Source organism: Bos indicus, chromosome 6 (assembly GCF_029378745.1).
Source record: "Bos indicus isolate NIAB-ARS_2022 breed Sahiwal x Tharparkar chromosome 6, NIAB-ARS_B.indTharparkar_mat_pri_1.0, whole genome shotgun sequence".
Taxonomy (NCBI): Eukaryota; Metazoa; Chordata; class Mammalia; order Artiodactyla; family Bovidae; genus Bos; species Bos indicus.
The window spans coordinates 92,529,760-92,550,275 of NC_091765.1; the positions used below are offsets into that span (position 1 = coordinate 92,529,760).

At 40.3% G+C, this 20,516-nt stretch overlaps 2 protein-coding genes across 10 annotated transcripts in view; one reads left to right on the top strand and one right to left on the bottom strand.

The window, feature by feature from the left end:
- Positions 1-15,182, top strand: part of SEPTIN11 (septin 11) — a 145,528-nt gene extending 130,346 nt beyond the window's left edge. For 2 of the 9 annotated variants that reach the window (XM_070791635.1, XM_019962970.2), the window contains exon 10: positions 3,694-5,384. In XM_070791635.1, coding sequence (XP_070647736.1) covers positions 3,694-3,718 — 25 coding nt within the window. In that variant the 3' untranslated portion in view covers positions 3,719-5,384. Of the gene's footprint in view, positions 1-1,267; positions 5,385-5,838; positions 6,452-6,490 lie in introns of those variants that run through there. The other 7 variants (XR_011567239.1, XR_011567238.1, XM_019962972.2 and 4 more) reach the window with 7 other exon arrangements.
- CCNI (cyclin I) overlaps positions 11,817-20,516 on the bottom strand; it is a 38,729-nt gene continuing 30,029 nt past the window's right edge. Inside the window, exon 7 of the mRNA XM_019962976.2 lies at positions 11,817-13,395. Coding sequence (XP_019818535.1) covers positions 12,952-13,395 — 444 coding nt within the window. The 3' untranslated portion in view covers positions 11,817-12,951. The remainder of the gene's footprint in view (positions 13,396-20,516) is intronic.

Consider the following 20,516-nt stretch of genomic DNA (forward strand, 5'->3'; position numbering starts at 1 on the left):
TGGTTAGAGAGGACCACAGACAGACAGTGACCAGGGGAACTAGAACAGTCCTTTGAAAATACATGGGAGGCTCTTTCCTCCTTGTGTAGCTGGAGAAGGAGCATGGGAGCTGTTCGAGGGATAAAACGTAAAAAGAGATGCGTGTTTATTCACCTGCTATGCTTCCACCTCAGAGCTTAACTAAGTTTTTCTAATAGTTTGAAATCCTTTGTTTTTTTCTATTCTAATGACACGCTCCCTCTTTAACGTAGGTAAGGCTTTGTACTTCCTCCCTGACCTGTAGTGGCATGAGAGCACATAACATGTCCTAAGATTACAGACAAGGTAGAACTAACCCTGGTACTGCCTTTAACTGGACCCCACCTCCTGCCATCTCTGGCCACCAAGTCACTTTCCTTGCTCGCGGCTACACCTCAGTGGTGGGAGTGCCCGAGGGTAAGTTGTTCAGTAGACAGTGTTCATCTTTTCTGAAAACTTTGCCAGCCGGCAGTTTGGGGGTTTAAAGACGCATCCATTCCAAAAAGAAAGTTTTAAAATCTCATTTTAAAACTATACCTGGCATCTGATAATGACAGTTTACAGAATCATCCACTCATTTTTTTTTCTTTTTTAAAACATATTTTGATTCTTGCTAAGGAATGAAGTTGCATGTTTTGGGTTTGCCTAAAACTAGACGTGTGGATCTTGAACTTGGTGTTGCTTTATACCTAAGAGGGGGAAGGCTCCTGGCATTGCTATAGCTGTAACCATATAATGATCGTCCTTTTTTTCCCCCTCCCAAATAGATCAATAGCATGTCCTCCATCCACTATATTCCAACCGCCAAATTATTTGTTCAAAGACATTTATTGTATATTTATTTATTCTCTGACTCTAGCAGCTCAGAAATGGAATTTTTCAGCTCCTATTCAGTACTGCTGTGATGCCCAAATTGAATAGATCATGGTTTTGTGTTATTTGAGAAAATGAAAAATCAAACTGCAAATCTTCCCAGTAGAACATGTAATGGTTTCAAGAAGTCACTCATGAATTCTGAATGACCTGCAAATGGAAACTAACCATGTGTTCTTTAATTCAGTATTAAAATTTTGCTTTTGCTTGTCATGTAGTATATAGCTTACTCAAATTTTTGGTTTTAATTTCTGTCGATTCCATAATCATTGCATGAGCATTCACCATCACCGAATGCTGGTGCTGGCGCTCCTAATTTTCCTTCTTTTAATTTATTATTATTTCTAACTTTTTTGTTTTGTTTTTTAACTTGCAGTGCAAGCTTCACATAAAGCCTGGCAAGCCAAGGATGGTCCGCATTCACCTGCTTTTGCAGTAATATTGTATCTCTGCCATCTGTGTCCTTTTATTTTTTTATTTTTATTTTTCCCCCTTCCCCAGACACCATATAACTATTAACTCATTTTGCTGAATGTTGTTGGGGGGTGGAAAATGATAGAACAAGGGAGTCACAGCAAAAGCTATGTGCAGTGGGACTTTGTTTCTGGAAACGCAAATGACTTGCCGTTTATGCCTGTTCAGAGTGGCGGCAGCAAGCATGCCTGTCCTGTGACTCGAGTGTTGCTTGGGACCAAGGGAAGGAGGCTAAATTCCTCCATGTACGTCTGACAGGAAAACTTCTCATCACCTCAGCAGCTGAACTGTAAACCTGAATAGCCCTGACAACTTGCTTTTCTTGATTATTCATCTCCATGATGGAAAGGCTCTGAACGCCTTCTGCTGCTTCTCCTCACCTGCCCCAAACCAAGGTAGCTTTGTATGTAGGCAGAACGGTGGGTAAGCTTTACCTGACTTTTACCCTTGCATGGATTTTTTAAAATTATTACTATAATAACATTATTTGGCCTGGATTGTGGATCTGTTCAGACTGGTTTGTCTCCTCTTATGGCTTTAAAAACATGTCTGAACCCCTATCTTAAGTCCTAGCCAAGTTGGCCTGTAATAAGAAATCAGTGATTATATTTACTTGTGTCAGGGCAGCCTTGGCCCTCTCACAGATAGCCCTCTCCAAGGCTGATCATACAACGTTCTTAGTAGAAGAGTCTTCTACTAAAATTAATGGGCTTTCTGCAACCTGTTTGCTACTAACAATACCCCATCTTTTCATAAACACACCTAAATCTGCTCTCTGTAGGCTGAGGGCGAGGGCCTAATGACTGATTCCAGGATATCAGTGCTTTGAGTAACATTTTTCAATAATTCCGAGGAGAAATTTTCCAGAAATACTTAAAATAGAAAATTTGTTATAAACTGTATCATCTTGCGGCACAAGTTTGAGGAGATTTTGTCATTTTAAGATAGAAATGGGAAGGGACATAACACAAACCCATGAGTCAAGAAAGCAGAAATCCAACTTCACATCCCACTTTCCTTGCATATTTTGATATTTGGCCAAAAGAGGGATGAAGGAATAGAACATCTGATCTTTCAAATCCAATTGTCTTGAAGGAATGGCCTCACCAAGACTCGCTCAACCTGCCCTCTACGTTTAAGACCCATTGTCCCATCAACAAGAATTAGGAATTAGTCACATTTCAGGACATAGACTACATATTCCAGATTTGTATGGAAAGGAGCATACCTAATTTCTTTTCTATACTTTTCCTTCTTGAAGCTTATCCTTTCAGTTTCTTAGTTATCCCCCCCCCCCACCCCCATAAAAACAAACACTCCCAGCTTCTGACTCCATAGTCTCCAACTTCTTACTTGAAAGAATAACATTTCATATGAATCTGACCCTTCACCCCTGCGTTTTCCTTTTGGCCCTCCCTAGTCATCCATTAGATGGGCTTCTCTAGTGGCTCAGATGGTAAAGGATCCACCTGTAATTCAGGAGACCCAAGTTCAATCGCTGGGTCAGGAAGATCCCCTGGTGAAGGGTCTTCATTAAGTCATACATAAAGTGAACAGAACACACATACACACTTTTTAAAAAAAAATTTAAATAGTCTCTAGTTGATTTCAGTAAATTTTCAACCTTCTCTTTATCCTCAACTCTTAGGGAAAGAAGGAATGGGCTTCCATGAACTGATTTAGGCTTAATTAGGCAAAGCAAGGAATCAGTTTTCATGGAAGCTCAAACTCAGCTGGGATAGAAACTGCAAACCAGAAGCAGCAATAGAGGTATAAAGACAGGCTTTAGAAGCTCCTGGATCAGTGTTTCTGCTTTTGTTTTTGAATGATTCTAGTCTGAAGCTAGCTGTGCAGCAGCCAGACATCAGGTGGCATGCTGATTCTAACCGTGGGCTGAATTTGCTGACGCTGTGCACCAGACAGAAGCTTGAATACTAGTGCTGTATGCTTGTTTCAGTCATTGCTTGTGTGCTCATTTTTGTGCCTTGTAACAGGAAATACACTTCCAAATCCTAAGAATGCATCCCTTGAAAATGACCATTTTACATGCATCGCTAAAGCCTTTTTAAAGTGAGCCCAACCGCGAAAGGCATCCAGCTGACTTTTTGATTCCAAGATTGTTGATTGATTTTTTTCCCCCCATTAAATTTTTCACAGAAAAACAAATCATGGAGAGTCAGGGAATAAAAAGTCAAAAGAAACGTATAAAAGCTTTTTTTTTTTTTAAACTGCGTTGCTTCTGAACTTTTTTCTGCCCCTGCTCCCCAGCCCTGTTTGGTTTGTTATTGCTGCCCTCTCTTCTTTCTGTATCTGTGCCTTTTTTCACAGTAGTCCTTGGCTCTGCACGGAGTAAATGATACCCTCAAATCTAATTGGATGTGCTTTCGCCTTTGCATGTAAGTACAGTAGTAAGAAACCTTTGAGATCTTTTTGGCTTTTTAGAGAAACAAATGGGATAGGTGGAATTATTTTTTTTTTCCTGGATGGGGGTAGGGAGGTATTGGTTGGAGTAGCCTTTGTTTTCTTTTTTTAAAAGAAAGAAAACTGTATTTTAAATGGCTCACATTTCTCTCTTTTTCACAAGAAACACAGAGATTTGACTTTTCCTTGGTGTCAGTGTGGAAGTCAGAAATTATCAATCCCAGTCTGTGTTCTACATAGTGTTGTGGGTTCATTGGATATTACAGAAGGTCCTTGGTTCTCTTTTGTTGTTATTTTTGCTTGTGCCATGTGATCTGCAGGACTTCAGTTTCCTGACCAGGGATTGAACCTGAGTCCTCAGCAATAAGAGTGTGAAGTCTTAACCACTGGACCCCCAGGGAAGTCCCAGAGGGTCCTTGGTTCTGACTGTGTAAGTAAAGCTAGAATGAGAAACTACTACCTTCCACTAGAGAAAAACAAGAGAAAGTTTTTTTCATATTACACTGCCTTTATGACTGCTTAGTTTTTTGGTGATCCTGGTTTAATGATCTTTCCCTTGTGCTAACTACGACCAGGGATCACCTTTTTTTTTTTTTTGCCAAGACAGCTCTTGCTGGCCCTTCCCCAGATCTTTTGTTCAACCATTATGACCATGCTTTTGCTTCTTCTGGACTTTAGATACCTATAACAGTTTCAAGAAGGATGTGATGGAAAAGCACTTATGCGAATTTACAGGCAGTTGAGAGACGACCTTTTCCCAGCTTAGGCTCTTTATTAATTGGTGAAGGTTTTGTCCAGAAAGGACACCTTAACCAGGGGAACATTTAACAGAATGTTGGGCACAGGTTACTCATCTTCCTTCTCTGCTTTGTGATCTCACCAGCAATAACACCTCATATCTTGTGCACCTCAGACAGACGGACTTGGTTTCCTCACTTGCTTGACATATCCATCGGTGTTTCATAATACAGACTGTTGAATCAGGTTTTCAGCTGTTACCAACTCATGTCATACTGTCTCTGTGTGGTCCTACCAAAACTGTGCATTGAGATCCCTTTGCTTTGCCATTTGCAAGTGTCTGAAGTTGTCAAGTCTCAACTTCCAGAAGTCTTGGTTCCATTGACAGGATACGTATGTGATGACTCTTTAGGGGGAATTGACGTAAAGTCTAGATTGTATGTAGGTATGAAGGGAATTTTTTAAATAAATGGAAGATTAAGCTGTGAACAGCATTAGAACTTTGTCTATTCCTTAATTTTAAAATATGCTGATATGCCTTAAACTGTAGTTGTAGATCACTGTCATTTTGCTGTTGGAAAATAACCAATGTGTTTTTTAAAACTTGTGTAATCTCCTTTCAGTGTTAATGCAGAATTGTCATATATGTAAACTGCATGTTAGACACTTGTCTTTTTTAAAAAACTAAAACAATTGTATTGGTGTGAAGCATATCATTTTTTTCAAGTATGAAAGTAATCCCGTAGCAAACTGGCTCGGTCATTTGGTATCTGTGGAGGTAGGAGCATGGTGGACAGGTAATCTATGCATATCACTAGTGCCAAGAACATAAAGTGGGGGAAAATATATTTTTACCCAAACATTGTGTGCCCTTTTGTGAGTTCTTTTTAGTCACTGTTTGATATACAAATGTACACATGTTTATAATACTGGATAAAAGAAATAGGGAAGGAAGTGTCTCATGCTTTCCTGCTTTGTCTGGACTTGAAATGCTACCATCTGGGCAGCACCAGCTCCTCCAAGACGCTTGCCACGTGGTATTCTGTACTTCATACACCGTCTCTGCCACCCTTTGTCCTCCATTCCCATCCCCTTCTACCCTGATTAGCACCCCACCGCCCCATTCCAAGGCAGCCTCTTCTTCCTCGGCCTCTGGTGCCAGCTCTACTGCTGTTGCTCCCCACCTCGACTGATCATCCTTTTACTGACACACCACTGTTCCTTCAGTTTGTTATAGAGAAGCTCCTTTTTTTTATTTTAAAGCCTTTTAAGAATCAACTTTGAATCTGAACCTTTCTTTTTTCTCTTCTGTAGCTTCTTCTTTATGTAACCATCCTGTTGACAAGCCCTACTCTCTCCTAATGGACATAGAGCATTAGAAGAGCAGGAGCTGTCTGTTCACACGTGTTGGGGAAGAGTTACCTCATTTCCACCATCGCCTCCTGTTCTTTTAAAGTCTGGGTCAAATATTGCACTGCTCTTTGTATTTGTCAATGTCTGTTTACAAACCACTGCCCATAGTGGTTACTAAAATGACTTATCGTCACCAAAAACAGTAATACTTAATAATACTCCTTAAAAGGAAATTGAGTGAAACAGAGAACTTGGGCCAAAACCCAAAGTAGCCATGTGTTGGGATCTTGCTTAGCTGTCACGTTCTTGAAGCTGCTGACCCAAGAACTCATGGACTGAAGACAGCATGGACCCTAGTCTGAGGGTCCACAAACTTGATCTCGTGTAAACTCCAGACCTCTGTCCCATGAGCGACCTTCTGAACAGTCCCATCAGGACCCTCAACCATCCATCAGGTCATAAGATTGGGGCAACAGTTTCCTTCCTCTTGGTAGCTTGATGGGTTGTTTTGAAGTTTGGGGTATTTTTCTAAACATTTGATATTGCATGAACAAAGATGGCTGCAAGTTTTAAATCTGGAGTGTTCTATTGATACAATATTTTTATTTTTCAGCTGATCGTCTGCCTCTTGAGAGAGAGAAGTGGGCATCCTTCCTTTAAATTCAGGAACCACTGTTGTTTTATTTGACTCTTTCTGTTACCTGCATCCTATATATAAGTTTTTGGGGTTTGGGATTCTGTTTTGGAAAAAAAAAATTTTTTTTTCTACTTAGCCAGTTTGTTTTTATGTATTGGTTATTCAGACTTAGTTTTGGTATCAAAATTATGCCAATTTTAAGCTCAAGGGGAAAGTTAAGTGACATTTAAGCCACAGAATTGTGTTTAAGATGCTCTCCTCATCTCAAATACAGCAACAAATCCCAGTGCTGTCACTGGGATTTTGACCTGCAAGTCTTAATCATGTTTAAAATGTGCCAGTGTTGGGTAGGTGATTTTTCTGCCTCTGGGACTCAATTTATATTTAAAGGTACGTTAAAATAACTTTCTGGCCCATGCTTGCCTTTTTATTTATTGTGAAGCTCTTCTTTACCACATGTCCAGAGTTTTTGTGTCCTGGACCATGGAAACAAACCCCCACGTACATATCCTGTCCCAGACAACAGGAGCGTTGTAAACAATGGTTCTCATGCACGTTTGCCAGTCAGCCAGGTGGCTTTCTCCACGTTTGCCAAATGAGGAAAAAAAAAATGCTGAAAATTGCTTCAAGTACACACACACACACACACACTTCTGGCTGTGGAGTCAGTGACTTCTGATGTTGACTCGTCTGTGACGGGCTGGATGCAGGGGTAGGTGGTTTTGTCAGCAGTCACCTCCTAGGGGCAATTTTTGTAGTCAAGGTGCAATTTCCAAACTCATTTCTATTTTAAGCATGAACGTGCAGTTTGCTACCTTTTCATTTCTTGTCAATAGTTTTTGCTTATTTCCATCAGTTTTTAGCCCCATAGCAGATGGATATTGTGGCATGAGTTGCATTTGGTAAAGATCCTTAAGAGAGTTCCCCGCTTTATTTAAGAATGGTAAACATATGCTTTGGTTGAAAGGTGAAATGATGAAGCAACAGTGCCTGCCTCTTGAATCATTTGATTCTTGGAAAGAGGTTATTTAGTCTAACTGGATAAGCATACTGGTGAGAGGCTTCCTTTACTTAGACACTGTTATTACGTGTTATTAAAATCAAGTTCATTTGAGCCATTAAATAGTTAAAATATGAGTTGAGAGCCGTCCCCTCCATATTACACTATAATCTGCAAGGATAGAAATCTGCTAAGATGTGATCAGTGGTTTGATGGATGGATGGGTGGGTATCAACTCATTAACTGATGCTACAGCATGACATACTATCAGTCTTGTAAGTTGAACACAGACATCCTATTGTGTGAAACCACTGTTGATTACTAAGCACAATAATTGGATTTATTTTTAAGCTCCTTTCATTATTTTAATATCAACTTTACCCTGTCACTCATTTTGAAAACAAATTTTGTGTCAGATTGTAAAGACATTTTTTGAGCAATATTTAAAACTCAAATTAGGCAGTATTTTTGTCCTTACGTAGAGAAATGTGTAATCTATTACTGCTGTTCCCCTTTTAGGCCTCAGGCTAGAGAAGTGTAATGGTGACATCTTAGTGGGAGGGGTGAGAGAGCTGGCTGTTCCATCCAGGTTGGTTTCTGTTCAGTTATCTAGGGAGTGTGGGTAATGGACAGCACAGGTCAAGCACACAGCTAACCTCCCGTTTACTTCAGGTTCTTTTTCTCAAGTGTTGATAAAACTGGTAGGTTCTCAAGTTCTCTTGGCTGACCAGCTAAGAGAGATGAAAAATAAACATTACTCGCTTGTCCCAAAGTAGATTGTTGAAAAGCAGGGAGAACTGAACCAGCTGAACCTATTTTGATAACAGGCTTTTTATTTTTCATAGTCTTTTAAAAAACAAAAAACCTTGCTTCAGCTACAGACTCTGCCTTATTGCTCGAAGTGTATCCTAGATGATCTCTTTGAGATTGGCACAGCACACGTATAAAGGAGAAACCTGATCTTCTGAATTAGTATGCACTGAGCTGAGTGAGATAAAATTAGGTCATCATACCAGTAGGCTCCACTGTACTTTTTCCCATCGACTGTACCTAAGCTTCCTTCTTAGTTATTTTGACTTTTCTACTTATCATTGTCCCGTATGGGTAAACAGTTCTGGACATCTGAAAAACTAAGTAATTTTCACTGTACTTAAATGGCAGTTCTATGCAAAACCTTTTGCTTTGCAGATGACTGCCATCTTTCCACCTTGGAGACAGTGTTGGCAACATGGCTCACTTTGAAGATCCTTGCATTTGAATCCTTAAGACTGGTATTTAGTCCTTGTGATTGTTACCATGTAGCTTTCAGATCAGTCCCTAGCCAACAAGTGGCACCCTTAGGGCTGAATGTGTTAATATGAAAAGACTAATTGCAAGCCTGGGTATCTGCTCACCTCCTTTTCCAACCTGCCTATTCTGACAGGTAGCTGTAAATAAATGAGATCTTTTGATCATTAGTGGAACATCGTTGGAGGTACAGATGAAGATTTCATGTCTTCCTCAAATCAGTTATTTGCAGTACTGTGAGTTGAAACGGCCTGTCAGTCCACTACGGAAACTTTCTTGGCACCAAAGAAAAGCTTTTTTCTTGGCAAATTATGGCACCGAGAGGCATGAAGCTATTACTTTAAGGTTGGTTCCTGTCCAAAAAAAAAAAAAAATAAATTTTGGGTATGACGGGGGTAGGATGCACAATAGCGTTCTACAAACTCTGCCTAACCATGCCCTGCACAGGGCTTTTAGAATGCTGAAGAGGTGCAGCTCTAGCTCTCCTTGCCCTTGCTTTATATCCATCCGTCTTCCCACTCTTTTCCTCTCCCCAAATACTTTTATACTACACTAGGCCAACATTAGGCACTGGGGGATGTAGCCACATGTTATGAACTGCATGTCTCTGTATACCTCATACAGCAAACTGGGAGTAAGAGGTAAGCCCTTCTTGGGCTAAACTGCAAGAGATAGTATTCCAAAAAGCAAAACACACTGATTGCTTTTCAGTAGTTTTAAGTTCACTGGCCTACTGTTATGTAACATAGTAAGGTCAAAAGTTTTGACATTGGATGTGCCATGAAACTCATACTTTGAGTTGAGAGAAATGGAGAGGTTCAGCCTCCTAGAACCTGAAAAACCTAGAGTTGTGGGCTATCTAAACTTCTCTATCTGGTAAGATGTTCTTGGTTACCTCTTAGGACAGCTTGTCAATGACCCAGAGGTGGCACAGGGAGAGGCATGTCTCTGTACTACACATGGGTCTTACATCACGCAAACCACTGCAGAAGGTCCCTGACTTAATATGGTTTGACTTCGTGATGGTGTGAGTGATATACATTAAGAAGAAACTGTAGTTCTGGATTTGGATCTTGTCTTGGGCTAGCCATATGCAGTACGGATACTCTTTGCTGGGCAGTAGCAGCAGGCAATGGCACCCCACTCCGGTATTCCTGCCTGGAAAATCCCATGGACGGAGGAGCCTGGTGGGCTGCAGTCCATGGGGTCGCTAAGAGTCGGACACGACTGAGCGACTTCACTTTTCATTTTCATGCCTTGGAGAAGGAAATGGCAACCCACTCCAGTACTCTTGCCTGGAGAATCCCAGGGACGGAGGAGTCTGTTGGGCTGCCGTCTATGGGGTCGCAGAGTTGGACACGACTAAAGTGACTTAGCAGCAGCAGCTCCAGTCAGCCATGCACTCATGAAAGGAAAATAACTGACAGACTTAGAACCAGTTTTCCACTTAAGGGCAGGATTCAACACATTTCACAGGATATCTGATTCCTGTGTTGTAGAACAGGCTTTGTGTTAAATGGATTCAGCCCAACTGGAGGTTAATGTTAAGTGTATTGAGCACTTGAGGTGGACTAGGTTCATAAGCTATGGTGTTTAGTAGATTAGGTGCACTAAATTCATTTTTGATTTAAGGATATTTTCAACTTATGAGTTTATCAAGATTTAACTCTGTTGTAAATAGAGGAAGGTCTGTAAACTTCTTAATACGGTGAGGGGAAGCTGTCAGTTTAACTCCTTGTTCCTAGCTTTACCACGTTTAAGCCTATACTTCCATCTTCTGTCCTACTGCTAAGCTAAGTCGCTTCAGTTGTGTCCAACTCTGCGACCCCATAGACGGCAGCCTACCAGACTCCTCAGTCCCTGGGATTCTCCAGGCAAGAACACTGGAGTGGGTTGCCATTTCCTTCTCCAATGCATGAAAGTGAAAAGTGAAAGTGAAGTGGCTCAGTCGTTTCCCACTCTTCGCAACCTCACGGACTACAGCCTACCAGGCTCCTCCATCCATGGGATTTTCCAGGCAAGAGTACTGGAGTGGGTCGCCATCGCCTTCTGTCCTATGATCGGTCAAATCCAACTGAAAATAAAAGCAGCAAGCTTTTGGGACTTGGCTATTTTCAAGTATTCCCAAACGTATTTCTAGGGTGCAGGACCAAACAACTTAACCAAACATTACGATCTTTAATTTTTAGAATGTTTTTGTTGTGTTGAGACATACTTAGCCACATCTAAGTCCCAGCATGGCAGATCTTGGTAATTTCCCATCAGTCCCACGTGCACAGGCCTCCCATGGCTTAAGTGATGTGAACTTACAGCTGCACATGATGCTGATGTTTAGCAACAAGAGGTGAGGGCTTAAACTGCTCATTCCGTCACAGTAAGCCCAGTTTCTCCTGAAACTTAAAAAGATGGTTTTTCTAAAAGCACCATCTAGTGGCCAAACCTCAAAATACTAATAGGCTTACGAGACATTCTCCTGTTAAGAGCTTATAGACTAATTTCAATAATTTGAGTCTTTAGAAGTTACAGTTACATGTTCAACAAAACTTCATGATATTGGAAAGCTTTATATTTGATATGTCAGAAGCTGAACCTTGTCCTATTCACTCCCTTGTACTTCGATGTCAGGAGACATTTCCCCCTTGATTGGACTGTAGCAGGTAGCCAACCCTACCACAAGAATTTAAAAGTCAAATGCAGACTGGAGAATACTTGTGGTCTGCTAAACCAGAGCAAAATCAGTGGGTTAAAAATGACAGGTTATCAAGACAAGGGAAATGCCTGCCCTCACAGTTCCTTAAGCTAAGAATTTATTGTTTGGAAGGTCACAGTCCACCAGTTAGAAAATATAAGGAAGGAAAAATGTCAAACCCTAAACTCAGTCACATTTAATTCCCCCCTTTGTTTTATTTTCCGCAAGCATATTAGTATTTTTATCATCTTTTATAGTTGAAATAGCAATGCTTAACCAATCAAGAATTTGTACCTCTTCACGAGCAGAAAAAAAAGATAAAAAGGTTAAGGACAACATTTATTGCTACCAGTGGCTTTTATCATCAGTACATGGTTCTGACTGCAATACCTTCTTCAGACTGCACAGGGAGCTCAGAATCCAGAAGTCATTAAGAGAAATACAGGTAGGTTGGGGAGGCAGGGGGATTAACTGATCAAGAAATACAAGTAGGCTGGGGAGGCAGGGGGTTAACTGATCAAGAAAAATCCTAATGGCTTAACATAAAACTAGGGTACTGAATTCAGTTAATACATGTTACAGATCCCAATCACAGAGCTGCCCCAACATCTAGAGAGTCTCTCCTGCTGATTATAAATGAGTGAACTGAGCAGTTTAAAAAACCTAACTTTAGCTGTTACGTTTCTTTAGTGAGCACCTCGATATAGTCTTTATCACAAATTTTTATACAAATGTCAAAAATCCTTTCAACAAACCTAAGAGTGTCTTAATCACGTGCCACTTTTAAGCTTCAATTTAAGATAAACAAAAACTGAAAATAATTTTATTTTCAAACTCTAGAAATTGAAAGGAGACAAAAATCAACAATGGTAACAGGGGTCCTTTTTACCACCTGATTCATATGGGGCAATTTTGAAGTACCTTTTCCAGATTAATTTGTATTTGAATCATGGATTAAACATGGCTGTCACACTGAAATAATTTGTTCACTAGATTGCTAAAAATAAACTTTGAGGGTTTCCTCATCAACAGGCCATAGATCAACATGCATAAAATTCATTTAGTATTCAAAGAAGCAAGCAAAAGCAAGAAGAAAATTAAATCAGGATTCTGGGACAAGGTTTGCTAGCTAGGAATTTTGGAATTTAAAAAAAAACACTGAGTTTCTGACACAAGGCAATCTACACGTTACATTTTAGCAGAGAAAAGGGTAGAACTGACAAATACTACAAAGGAATTTTTTACTAAAAATTTTTTTGATCTTTAGACTTTTTTTTTTTGGTCTTTAAGTGCTTAAATATTGTTGAATTATAATTAGTCATACAAATCAACTGGGTTTTTTCCTCTGGCTCATTTCAAATCAGCCTGAAAAGATATATACCTTACGTAGCCTATCCTGGTTTTCCATGCTCCCATCCCGAGTCGTCTACCTTAGTTTGCACTTGAAGGTAACTCTTGCAGCTACATGACAGAAACAGGCTGCAGAGGTGGACAAGGAGAAGCCTGTCCCTCTTGCCGTGATAAATCAGTGCCACACACAGAACCCACACTTTCGGAAGCGTTATCTTCGTTATAGAGCCGTTTGATCCCATCGTAGAAGTCGTCCACTTCCATTTCCTCCACTTTGCGTTTGGCAGAGGCATACTTGCACCCACTGGCAGCTGGGAGATGGTGGCAGAAGGCTGCTGGGCCTCTGACTGGCACTTCTGGTCTGCTGTTGTCCTTGGAGAAGTCTGGGCCTGGGACAGAGGAGGGGTGTAATCTGAACACGCCTCTGTCACAGGTCACCAGGGTGTGCTTGAGGGGACGGTAGACATAAACGGAATTTAGAGGCAGGGAAGACTGCAGAGTAGAAAGGTGATGTGCCACAAGCTCCCGACAGTGGATCAGCTGGGAGCTATCCATCTGAGCCAGGCGAGAAAGAAAAATAATCAGTGGAGGTGGCTCTGTCCTTTCTGCTAGCCACTTTTTCTCCTCATGCCCCGTCCCCCAAGGCTTCTCTCCTCACATCTTTTACCTCCAACTCATCTAATTCCTCCAGCCTAACCCATCATTTTTAGAATGTGTGTCCAGATCTGTATTTATAATATAAACCACTTTGGAACTTGAATTCTCTATTTGCAATTATATGCTGGACATCTTCATGAAAGTAGAAATTATTCTTTTTTCACTGATATATATCTAACATCTGCTTTTTGTTCAGGCTATCTCCCCTGTCCAGAAGGCCTTTCACCTCACCCTCTTTGCCTCCTCCAACGTCTTTAGTGAAGACCAAAATACAGATGATTAGATATTAATATATATACTCCCTTATATATATATATATTATAAAGATACATATTATATATGTGTGTATCTATATACACAGACACACACACATACATACACATGCTTTCGGCTCTAACAGCAAACAATCTGTCTGGAATGCAGAAGACCCAGGTTCAAGATCCCCTGGAGAAGGAAATGGCAACCCACTCCAGTATTCTTGCCTGGAGAATCCCATGGACAGAGGAGCCTGGTAGGCTACAGTTCATGGGGTTGCAAAGAGTCAGTCACAATTAAGTGACTAACATTCAATGTACAGATAAACAAAATCCATTAAGAATTTAGAGAAGCAGCCAGAGGCAAGAAAAAATTTAAATAAGGGATGGGGAAGGCTGTCTAAGAATTTTTGAACAACTTTTTTTTTTAAACAGAGTAAATGAAAACCTTTCACAAGTTGTATTTCTGTAGCAAATAGCAGGCTTGACAGCACTAGCAAAAAACATTTTTGCTAAGATTTTTGTTTAATGAGGAAGTTTCACTAACTCCTTATCCTTCAGGATAATTCAACTCCTTCTTATCCTTCAGAATAATTCAGGTATCAGTCCTTTTTGAAGCCACCCCTGACTTCCCTTATCCCTCCCAAACCCCAAATCCCAGGATCATCCGTTTTTGTATCAAGCTGTTATCATACTTACCACACTGTGTTAGAATAATCTATTTAACCATTTACGCTTTTCTACTACAGACTATAAGATCCCAAGAGGTAGCCATTGTATCATATTGATTTTTATTTAAGTTTCTAGCACCAATGACTACATGGAAGGCCTTCAAAATCTTGTGATAGAGTCTAATTAAATTAATTAGTCTCTTTCTGCCTTACTTTCCCTACAATTATAGCCTTAGTCAAAATTCCTATACAACACAAATTTAAATTAATTCCTCTATTTAATTCCTCAGCACCCCAAGTGCCTACCAGAAATAATCTACTTCTTTAGTTCGGAATTAAGAAGGCTCTCCACAATCTGACCCAACCTTCTTTTCCTGTCTTGTGTGAGCTGTGTGCTCAGTCATGTCCAACTCTTTGCAACTCCATGGGCTATAGCCCCCAGGCCTCTGTCCACAGAACTTTTCAGGCAAGAATACTGGAGTGGGTTGCCATTTTCTTTTCCAGGGTATCTTCCTGACTCAGGGATCGAACCTGAGTCTCCTGCATTGGCAGGCATATTCTTTACCACTGTGCCACCTGGGAAGCCTTTCCAGTCTTATTTCCTCTTGCTGCTGCTGCTAAGTCGCTTCAGTCGTGTCCAACTCTGTGTGACCCCATAGACAACAGCCCACCAGGCTCCGCCGTCCCTGGGATTCTCCAGCCAAGAACACTGGAGTGGGTTGCCATTTCCTTCTCCAGTGCATGAAAGTGAAAAGTAAAAGTGAAGTCACTCAGTTGTGTCCCACTCTTTGCGACCCCATGGACTGCAGCCTACCAGGCTCCTCTGTCCATGGGATTTTCCAGGCAAAAGAGTACTGGAGTAGGTTGCCATTGCCTTCTCTGTATTTCCTCCTAACATATCCCAATTTATGGTCTGTATTCCTTTCAAACAAACATGCTCTCTACTCTGCACAAATTTTGCCCTTTCTTACTTTACCCTTTTGAAACTGTATTATGTATTCCTTCCAGGTCTGGCTAACTGCCACCACCTCCAGGAAGTCTATCTTGACTAACTACCAGCGATCACTTTCAGGCTGATGTATTCTATAGGTATCTTTGGACATTTCTCAACCAATTCTTATTCATACCTAAAAAACCCTGTAGCACACAGTATGACTTTGCAACACCACAGAGAAAATAAAGGAAAATAACATGCTCTGCAAGAACATATTTGGTGACAAAACTTTTTATCTCTAAATATACTCCTTGCTGGAACTTCCCCTGCAGTCTAGTGTTAAAACTCCACCTTCCAATGCAGGGGGTGACAGTTCAGTCCCTGGTTGGGGAACTAAGGTCCCACATGCTACAGGGTGGTGTGGCCAAAAATTTTTTAAATAATCATAAAATGCATTAAAATAAACTCATTACCTATTACCCAGGAAAGTATACAAAGATGAGAGGCTAGTGTTAGTCATCATGTACAAATGTAACAGTGTCTGAAATTACCAGAAACTACATATGAAAATGACCATTTTTCATATGTATTTTGTTCACCAATTTTTTTCCCCTAGTTTGAAAGGCTCTAGCTAACACCCTAACAGGCAAGATATTATTAACTAGTATTAGAATTTATTTTCTCTTAAAACAAAAAAAGTTATATGATAACTTTCAAGATTATAACTGTAGGCTAAGGCTTATCATGTCCCAGGGATGTGAAACAAGCTAAGCCATGCTAAAAACAGTGGAATGGGACTTCCCTGGTGGTCCAATGGCTAAAAAGACTGTGCAGGAGGCCTGGGTTTGACCCCTGGTGAAGGAAGTATATCCCACATGCTGCAAATAAGACCTAGTGCAGCCAAATTAAAAAACAAAGACAGTGGAACAAAGCACACAGGAGAGGGATGGGGCTTCAGAGTTCTTTAAGGCACCTGGTACTCCAGGCCAGGACCCCACTTCTTCAAATAGCCTCCAAAAGACAGGTAACAGAGAAAAAGGAATTGGGACATGGAAAGAAGACTACAGTGTAAAAAAAATTATGTCTAAAAAGTAAGTACCCAGTTTATTCTGTTGTTCTTCAACAAATGAATGACACTAATGGCCGAGAAAAGTAAAAATATCACAAATATTCTAATGCCTTAGTCACTGGGCATAGTATCACAGAAGAAGCCTGAAGAAAAACATGTTTTTCAAGTAAAAAGAAGACTGTGTCACTAAAAACTTTCTCTGTGGAAGTAGTAAGTAAATGTGAGGACTGGCAGAAAACAGGGCTAGAAAGACACTGAAGGTTTTACAAACTGCTACCACCTAATGAAGCTTCGCAAGGTGGTGCAGTGGTAAAGAATCTGCCTGCCAATGCAGGAAACACAAGAGGCGGGTGTGATCCCTGGGTCCGGAAGATCCCTTGGAGTAGGAAACGGCAACCAGCTTCAGTACTGCCCTGAAAGTTCCATGGACAGAGGAGCCTGGCAGGCTATATCCAGGGGTCAGAAAGCGTTGAACACAACGGAGCATGCAAGCACACACAGACCATCTAATGATGGTCTACCCAAATTAAATCCTCTGTCCAAAGTAATTCATCAACATAAATTCCTTCTATTGCAACCTGAGTTTGTTCTAAGAAAATAAAATATGGCCCTTGCTAAGATACAGTGGAAGAAACAAAATAAGCATATATACTGGAATTACTGCAACTTTAGACACCAGACAAGTTCTCTAATGAAACTCATAGAATGATTTAAAATGAACATGTTCTAGTTGCAGAGTGTCAAGAGAACATTTATTGTTATTTTTTAGGACGACCATCTCCCTCAAGGGTAACTATTTTCAAGTATCCCTTGCTAGAAAAACAAACAGAACTGTAATTCAGCTTACCAAGGAGGTAAGGCAAATAGCCTTGAACATTTACAGAGCAGACAGCCGAACAGGTTACTGATGGGAAAGGGGGATCGGAATAGCATTATGTAACTGATTCAGATGGACCCAAAGCCCTGAAAACACTAGTGCCATAAGGAGTCAGACTCGAGGCACCTTCAGGAAGGACTAGAAGACCTGGTGGGGAGGGCCTGCTTCTTGAACTCCATACTCTTAACACTACACCACAGAGGTAAACTTATACTTTGACTAGGGACCTTGGTTAGGGACAGGAAGTTAAAGTTAAGTGAAGTTGCTCAGTCGTGTCTGACTCTGCGACCCTGTGGACTGTAGCCCGCCTGGCTCCTCTGTCCATGGGATTCTCCAGGCAAGAATACTGGATTGGGTTGCCATTTCCTTCTCCAGGGGATCTTCCCAACCCAGGGATCAAACCCGGGTCTCCTGCATTGCAGGCAGATGCTTTATCGCTTTAGGGACAGGAAGACCACCAAGCTCATCTGGGGAGATTTAACATCCTGAGATTATCAAGGCAGATGGCATCAATCAGAGGAGAACATGAGTACAGCCACAGAAACAGAACAATGAGAGGAGTAAGAAGAAAGAGGGTTGGCCAGCTCAAAATGATGACCAAAAGGTAGCATAAGAGGTAAGAGGGGTGGTGATGTGGCAGTAGAGTGGGTGAGGAGACTAGAAAAGACAAGAGAAGGCTTGCCTTTCAAACCAGGAAACACTCCCTGTACTTTGTCTGAAGTCCAGAGGGAACACAGGCAGAGCTGCTGACAATGGGGCCCCTCACAGCATGGACGCCTGTGATGGACCAATAGCAGTCCTCTCAAACCACGACACTGGGAAACATGTCAGAAGTAATGTCGGTACCATCTTAGCAATCTGATGCAAGAACTTCCTATACAACAACTAGAAATCCAGGAGGAGTATCTGATATTACTATGGCTTTGTCACAGGTCTAATTACAAAGATACTAGACGTAGTGTTCCTATGTGAACAGAGATGAACTTAGCAAAAATAACTGTCTTAAAGAATAAGGAGCCACTCATATTTGGGCCTGGGGAAGGCAATGGCTACCCACTCCAGTAGTCTTGCCTGGAGAATCCCATGGACAGAGGAGCCTGGCGGGCTACAGTCCATGTGGTTGCAAAGAGTTGGAGACAACTGAGCGACTAAGCACAGATTTGGGCCACTAAGATTTCAGAGAATTGCTAAGACCAAGTCTCAAACTCTCTGAAGTTTTGTGATCTTATGTGTGTTTTTAACTGTCTTCCTCATTATAACTTGACTACTACATGGAGCAGAGACTTTTTTTGGAATCACTGTATCCCCAATACCTTGACCATAGATTTCTCAATAAATGTAACATAACTATATACATATATAAGACAATGGAACAGTGGTTTTCAAACTATGTCCAAACAGCTTATGAAAGAGAAGAGGCCATGTTGAATAGGACTGCATCTGATAGGCTTCTGCCCCAAACACATATTACAAAGTAATACTTTACTATTTAGGATTTGGGAATTGTACGTGTACAAGATTTGGGGGGAGGCGGGTGAGGAAGAGTTCTATTTCTAAAGAAAACACTGAAAACCACTGGACTACAATCTTCAAGATTTTTATGGTATAGATAAAGCACTGGGGTTTTTCTAGTTTTCTTTACTACCAAGTTTTGTGTGTCTCTGAGAAAATCCCAAGTTCTCTGCGCTGCAGCTATAAAATAAAGAGTTTGAATAATCTGATTTTTAAGAAGGTTCCTTCAAATTCCAAGCTTATAATAATACCTGGGGAGAACAGTTTTGGTGAACACTTTCTTTTAGCACCAGAAGACTTACAATAGAGAATAAGCATATTCTCTAATGTTCTTCAGCAAAGAACAAGCCATCAAAGCTGCAGAATATACATGTTATTTACAATATTCTTATTTACGGTTCAAAGCTTGTCCTTTCTCAGTGCTAGTAACTCTTCACATAGCAAATTTTCTCTGCACTAACTTGGAAACAGGCACAGAAACAAAGTCATGGAGGCATTTAGAGCTATGTCCTTCATTCCAATAAAGATGAAAAATGTAGGAGGTTCTCTTAATGTCCCTTCCCCCACTTCCAGAGTCTAATGTAAATGATTAACATTCAATTTCCTTTTCCAACACTCAAGGTAGGCAAAGTAAGTGCTCTGTGTCACACTATTCCCTTAAGTGGTAGTTTTTGATGTTACTTTCTAAAAATTCTCACTAACTAGCAACTATCTCCCAGGGTTTATTTTCATTATAGCATTATTTCAATAGAAAAAAACATTTCTCAATTATTTCAATGTAACAAATGCAAGTAAAAGAAGGTATCTCCTTGTGTATGGAGAAACAGCCTGTATTACACTAATATCATGGGTCCCAGGGAAGGAGAACAAGCTGGGCTATGCTAAAGCAGAATAAAACACAGCTAAGAGGAATAGAGCTCTAGTTGATATATTGCTCTATTATCATCATTCTTTTTATGAAAAGATAGCTCTTCTCTGCTCACAAACTAAAGCATGAAATTCTCAGAGCTGAGAGGCTGCCCTAAAGTATATTTTATATGTCTGCTAACTTTTTTTTGGTCTGTTAGCTTTTACAGCTTGTATCTATCAACTGTTACTGTCTTACAAAATACCAAATTCAAGTATTATTCTCATTTTTATTTTATAGTATTCTTTAATAAGTTTTATCAACTCAAAGATTGCAGCTGTTTGCTGAAGTTGGTTTTTATATTACATAATGTTTTTATGCTCAGAATTTAGCAGTCTCTTCTCTAAATAAAATTTAATAAAACAAATCAGAATAACTATTGCCAAATGAGAATAAACAGGGACATATAAAAGGGAAAGTAGGCTCAAAAGTCTTATTAGGGACTCATTTGGCTAAGGGGTATGGTTTGCAGCAGATCTAAACTCGTAGGTTCCATTTAATGCCATGAACAGAACCAGTAAGGATCCTCTCCAAATAGTTGCTAACAGAGTAACCATTATTAACTTTTCATTTGAATTTCAAATTTTCATTTGAATGAGAATTTTCTCCACTAAATTTTTAGTTTTTATATAGATAGTTGATAAAAATTTAACCAACCTCAAACATTTTATATCAATTTGCAGATAAAGCTACTCACCAACCTTAGGCAACTACTTCAGAAAGTCCTGGAACTTCAGGAATATACTTTCTATTTGCCAAGTACTTCCTTCTCTAGCCAACAATAAATTATCTGCT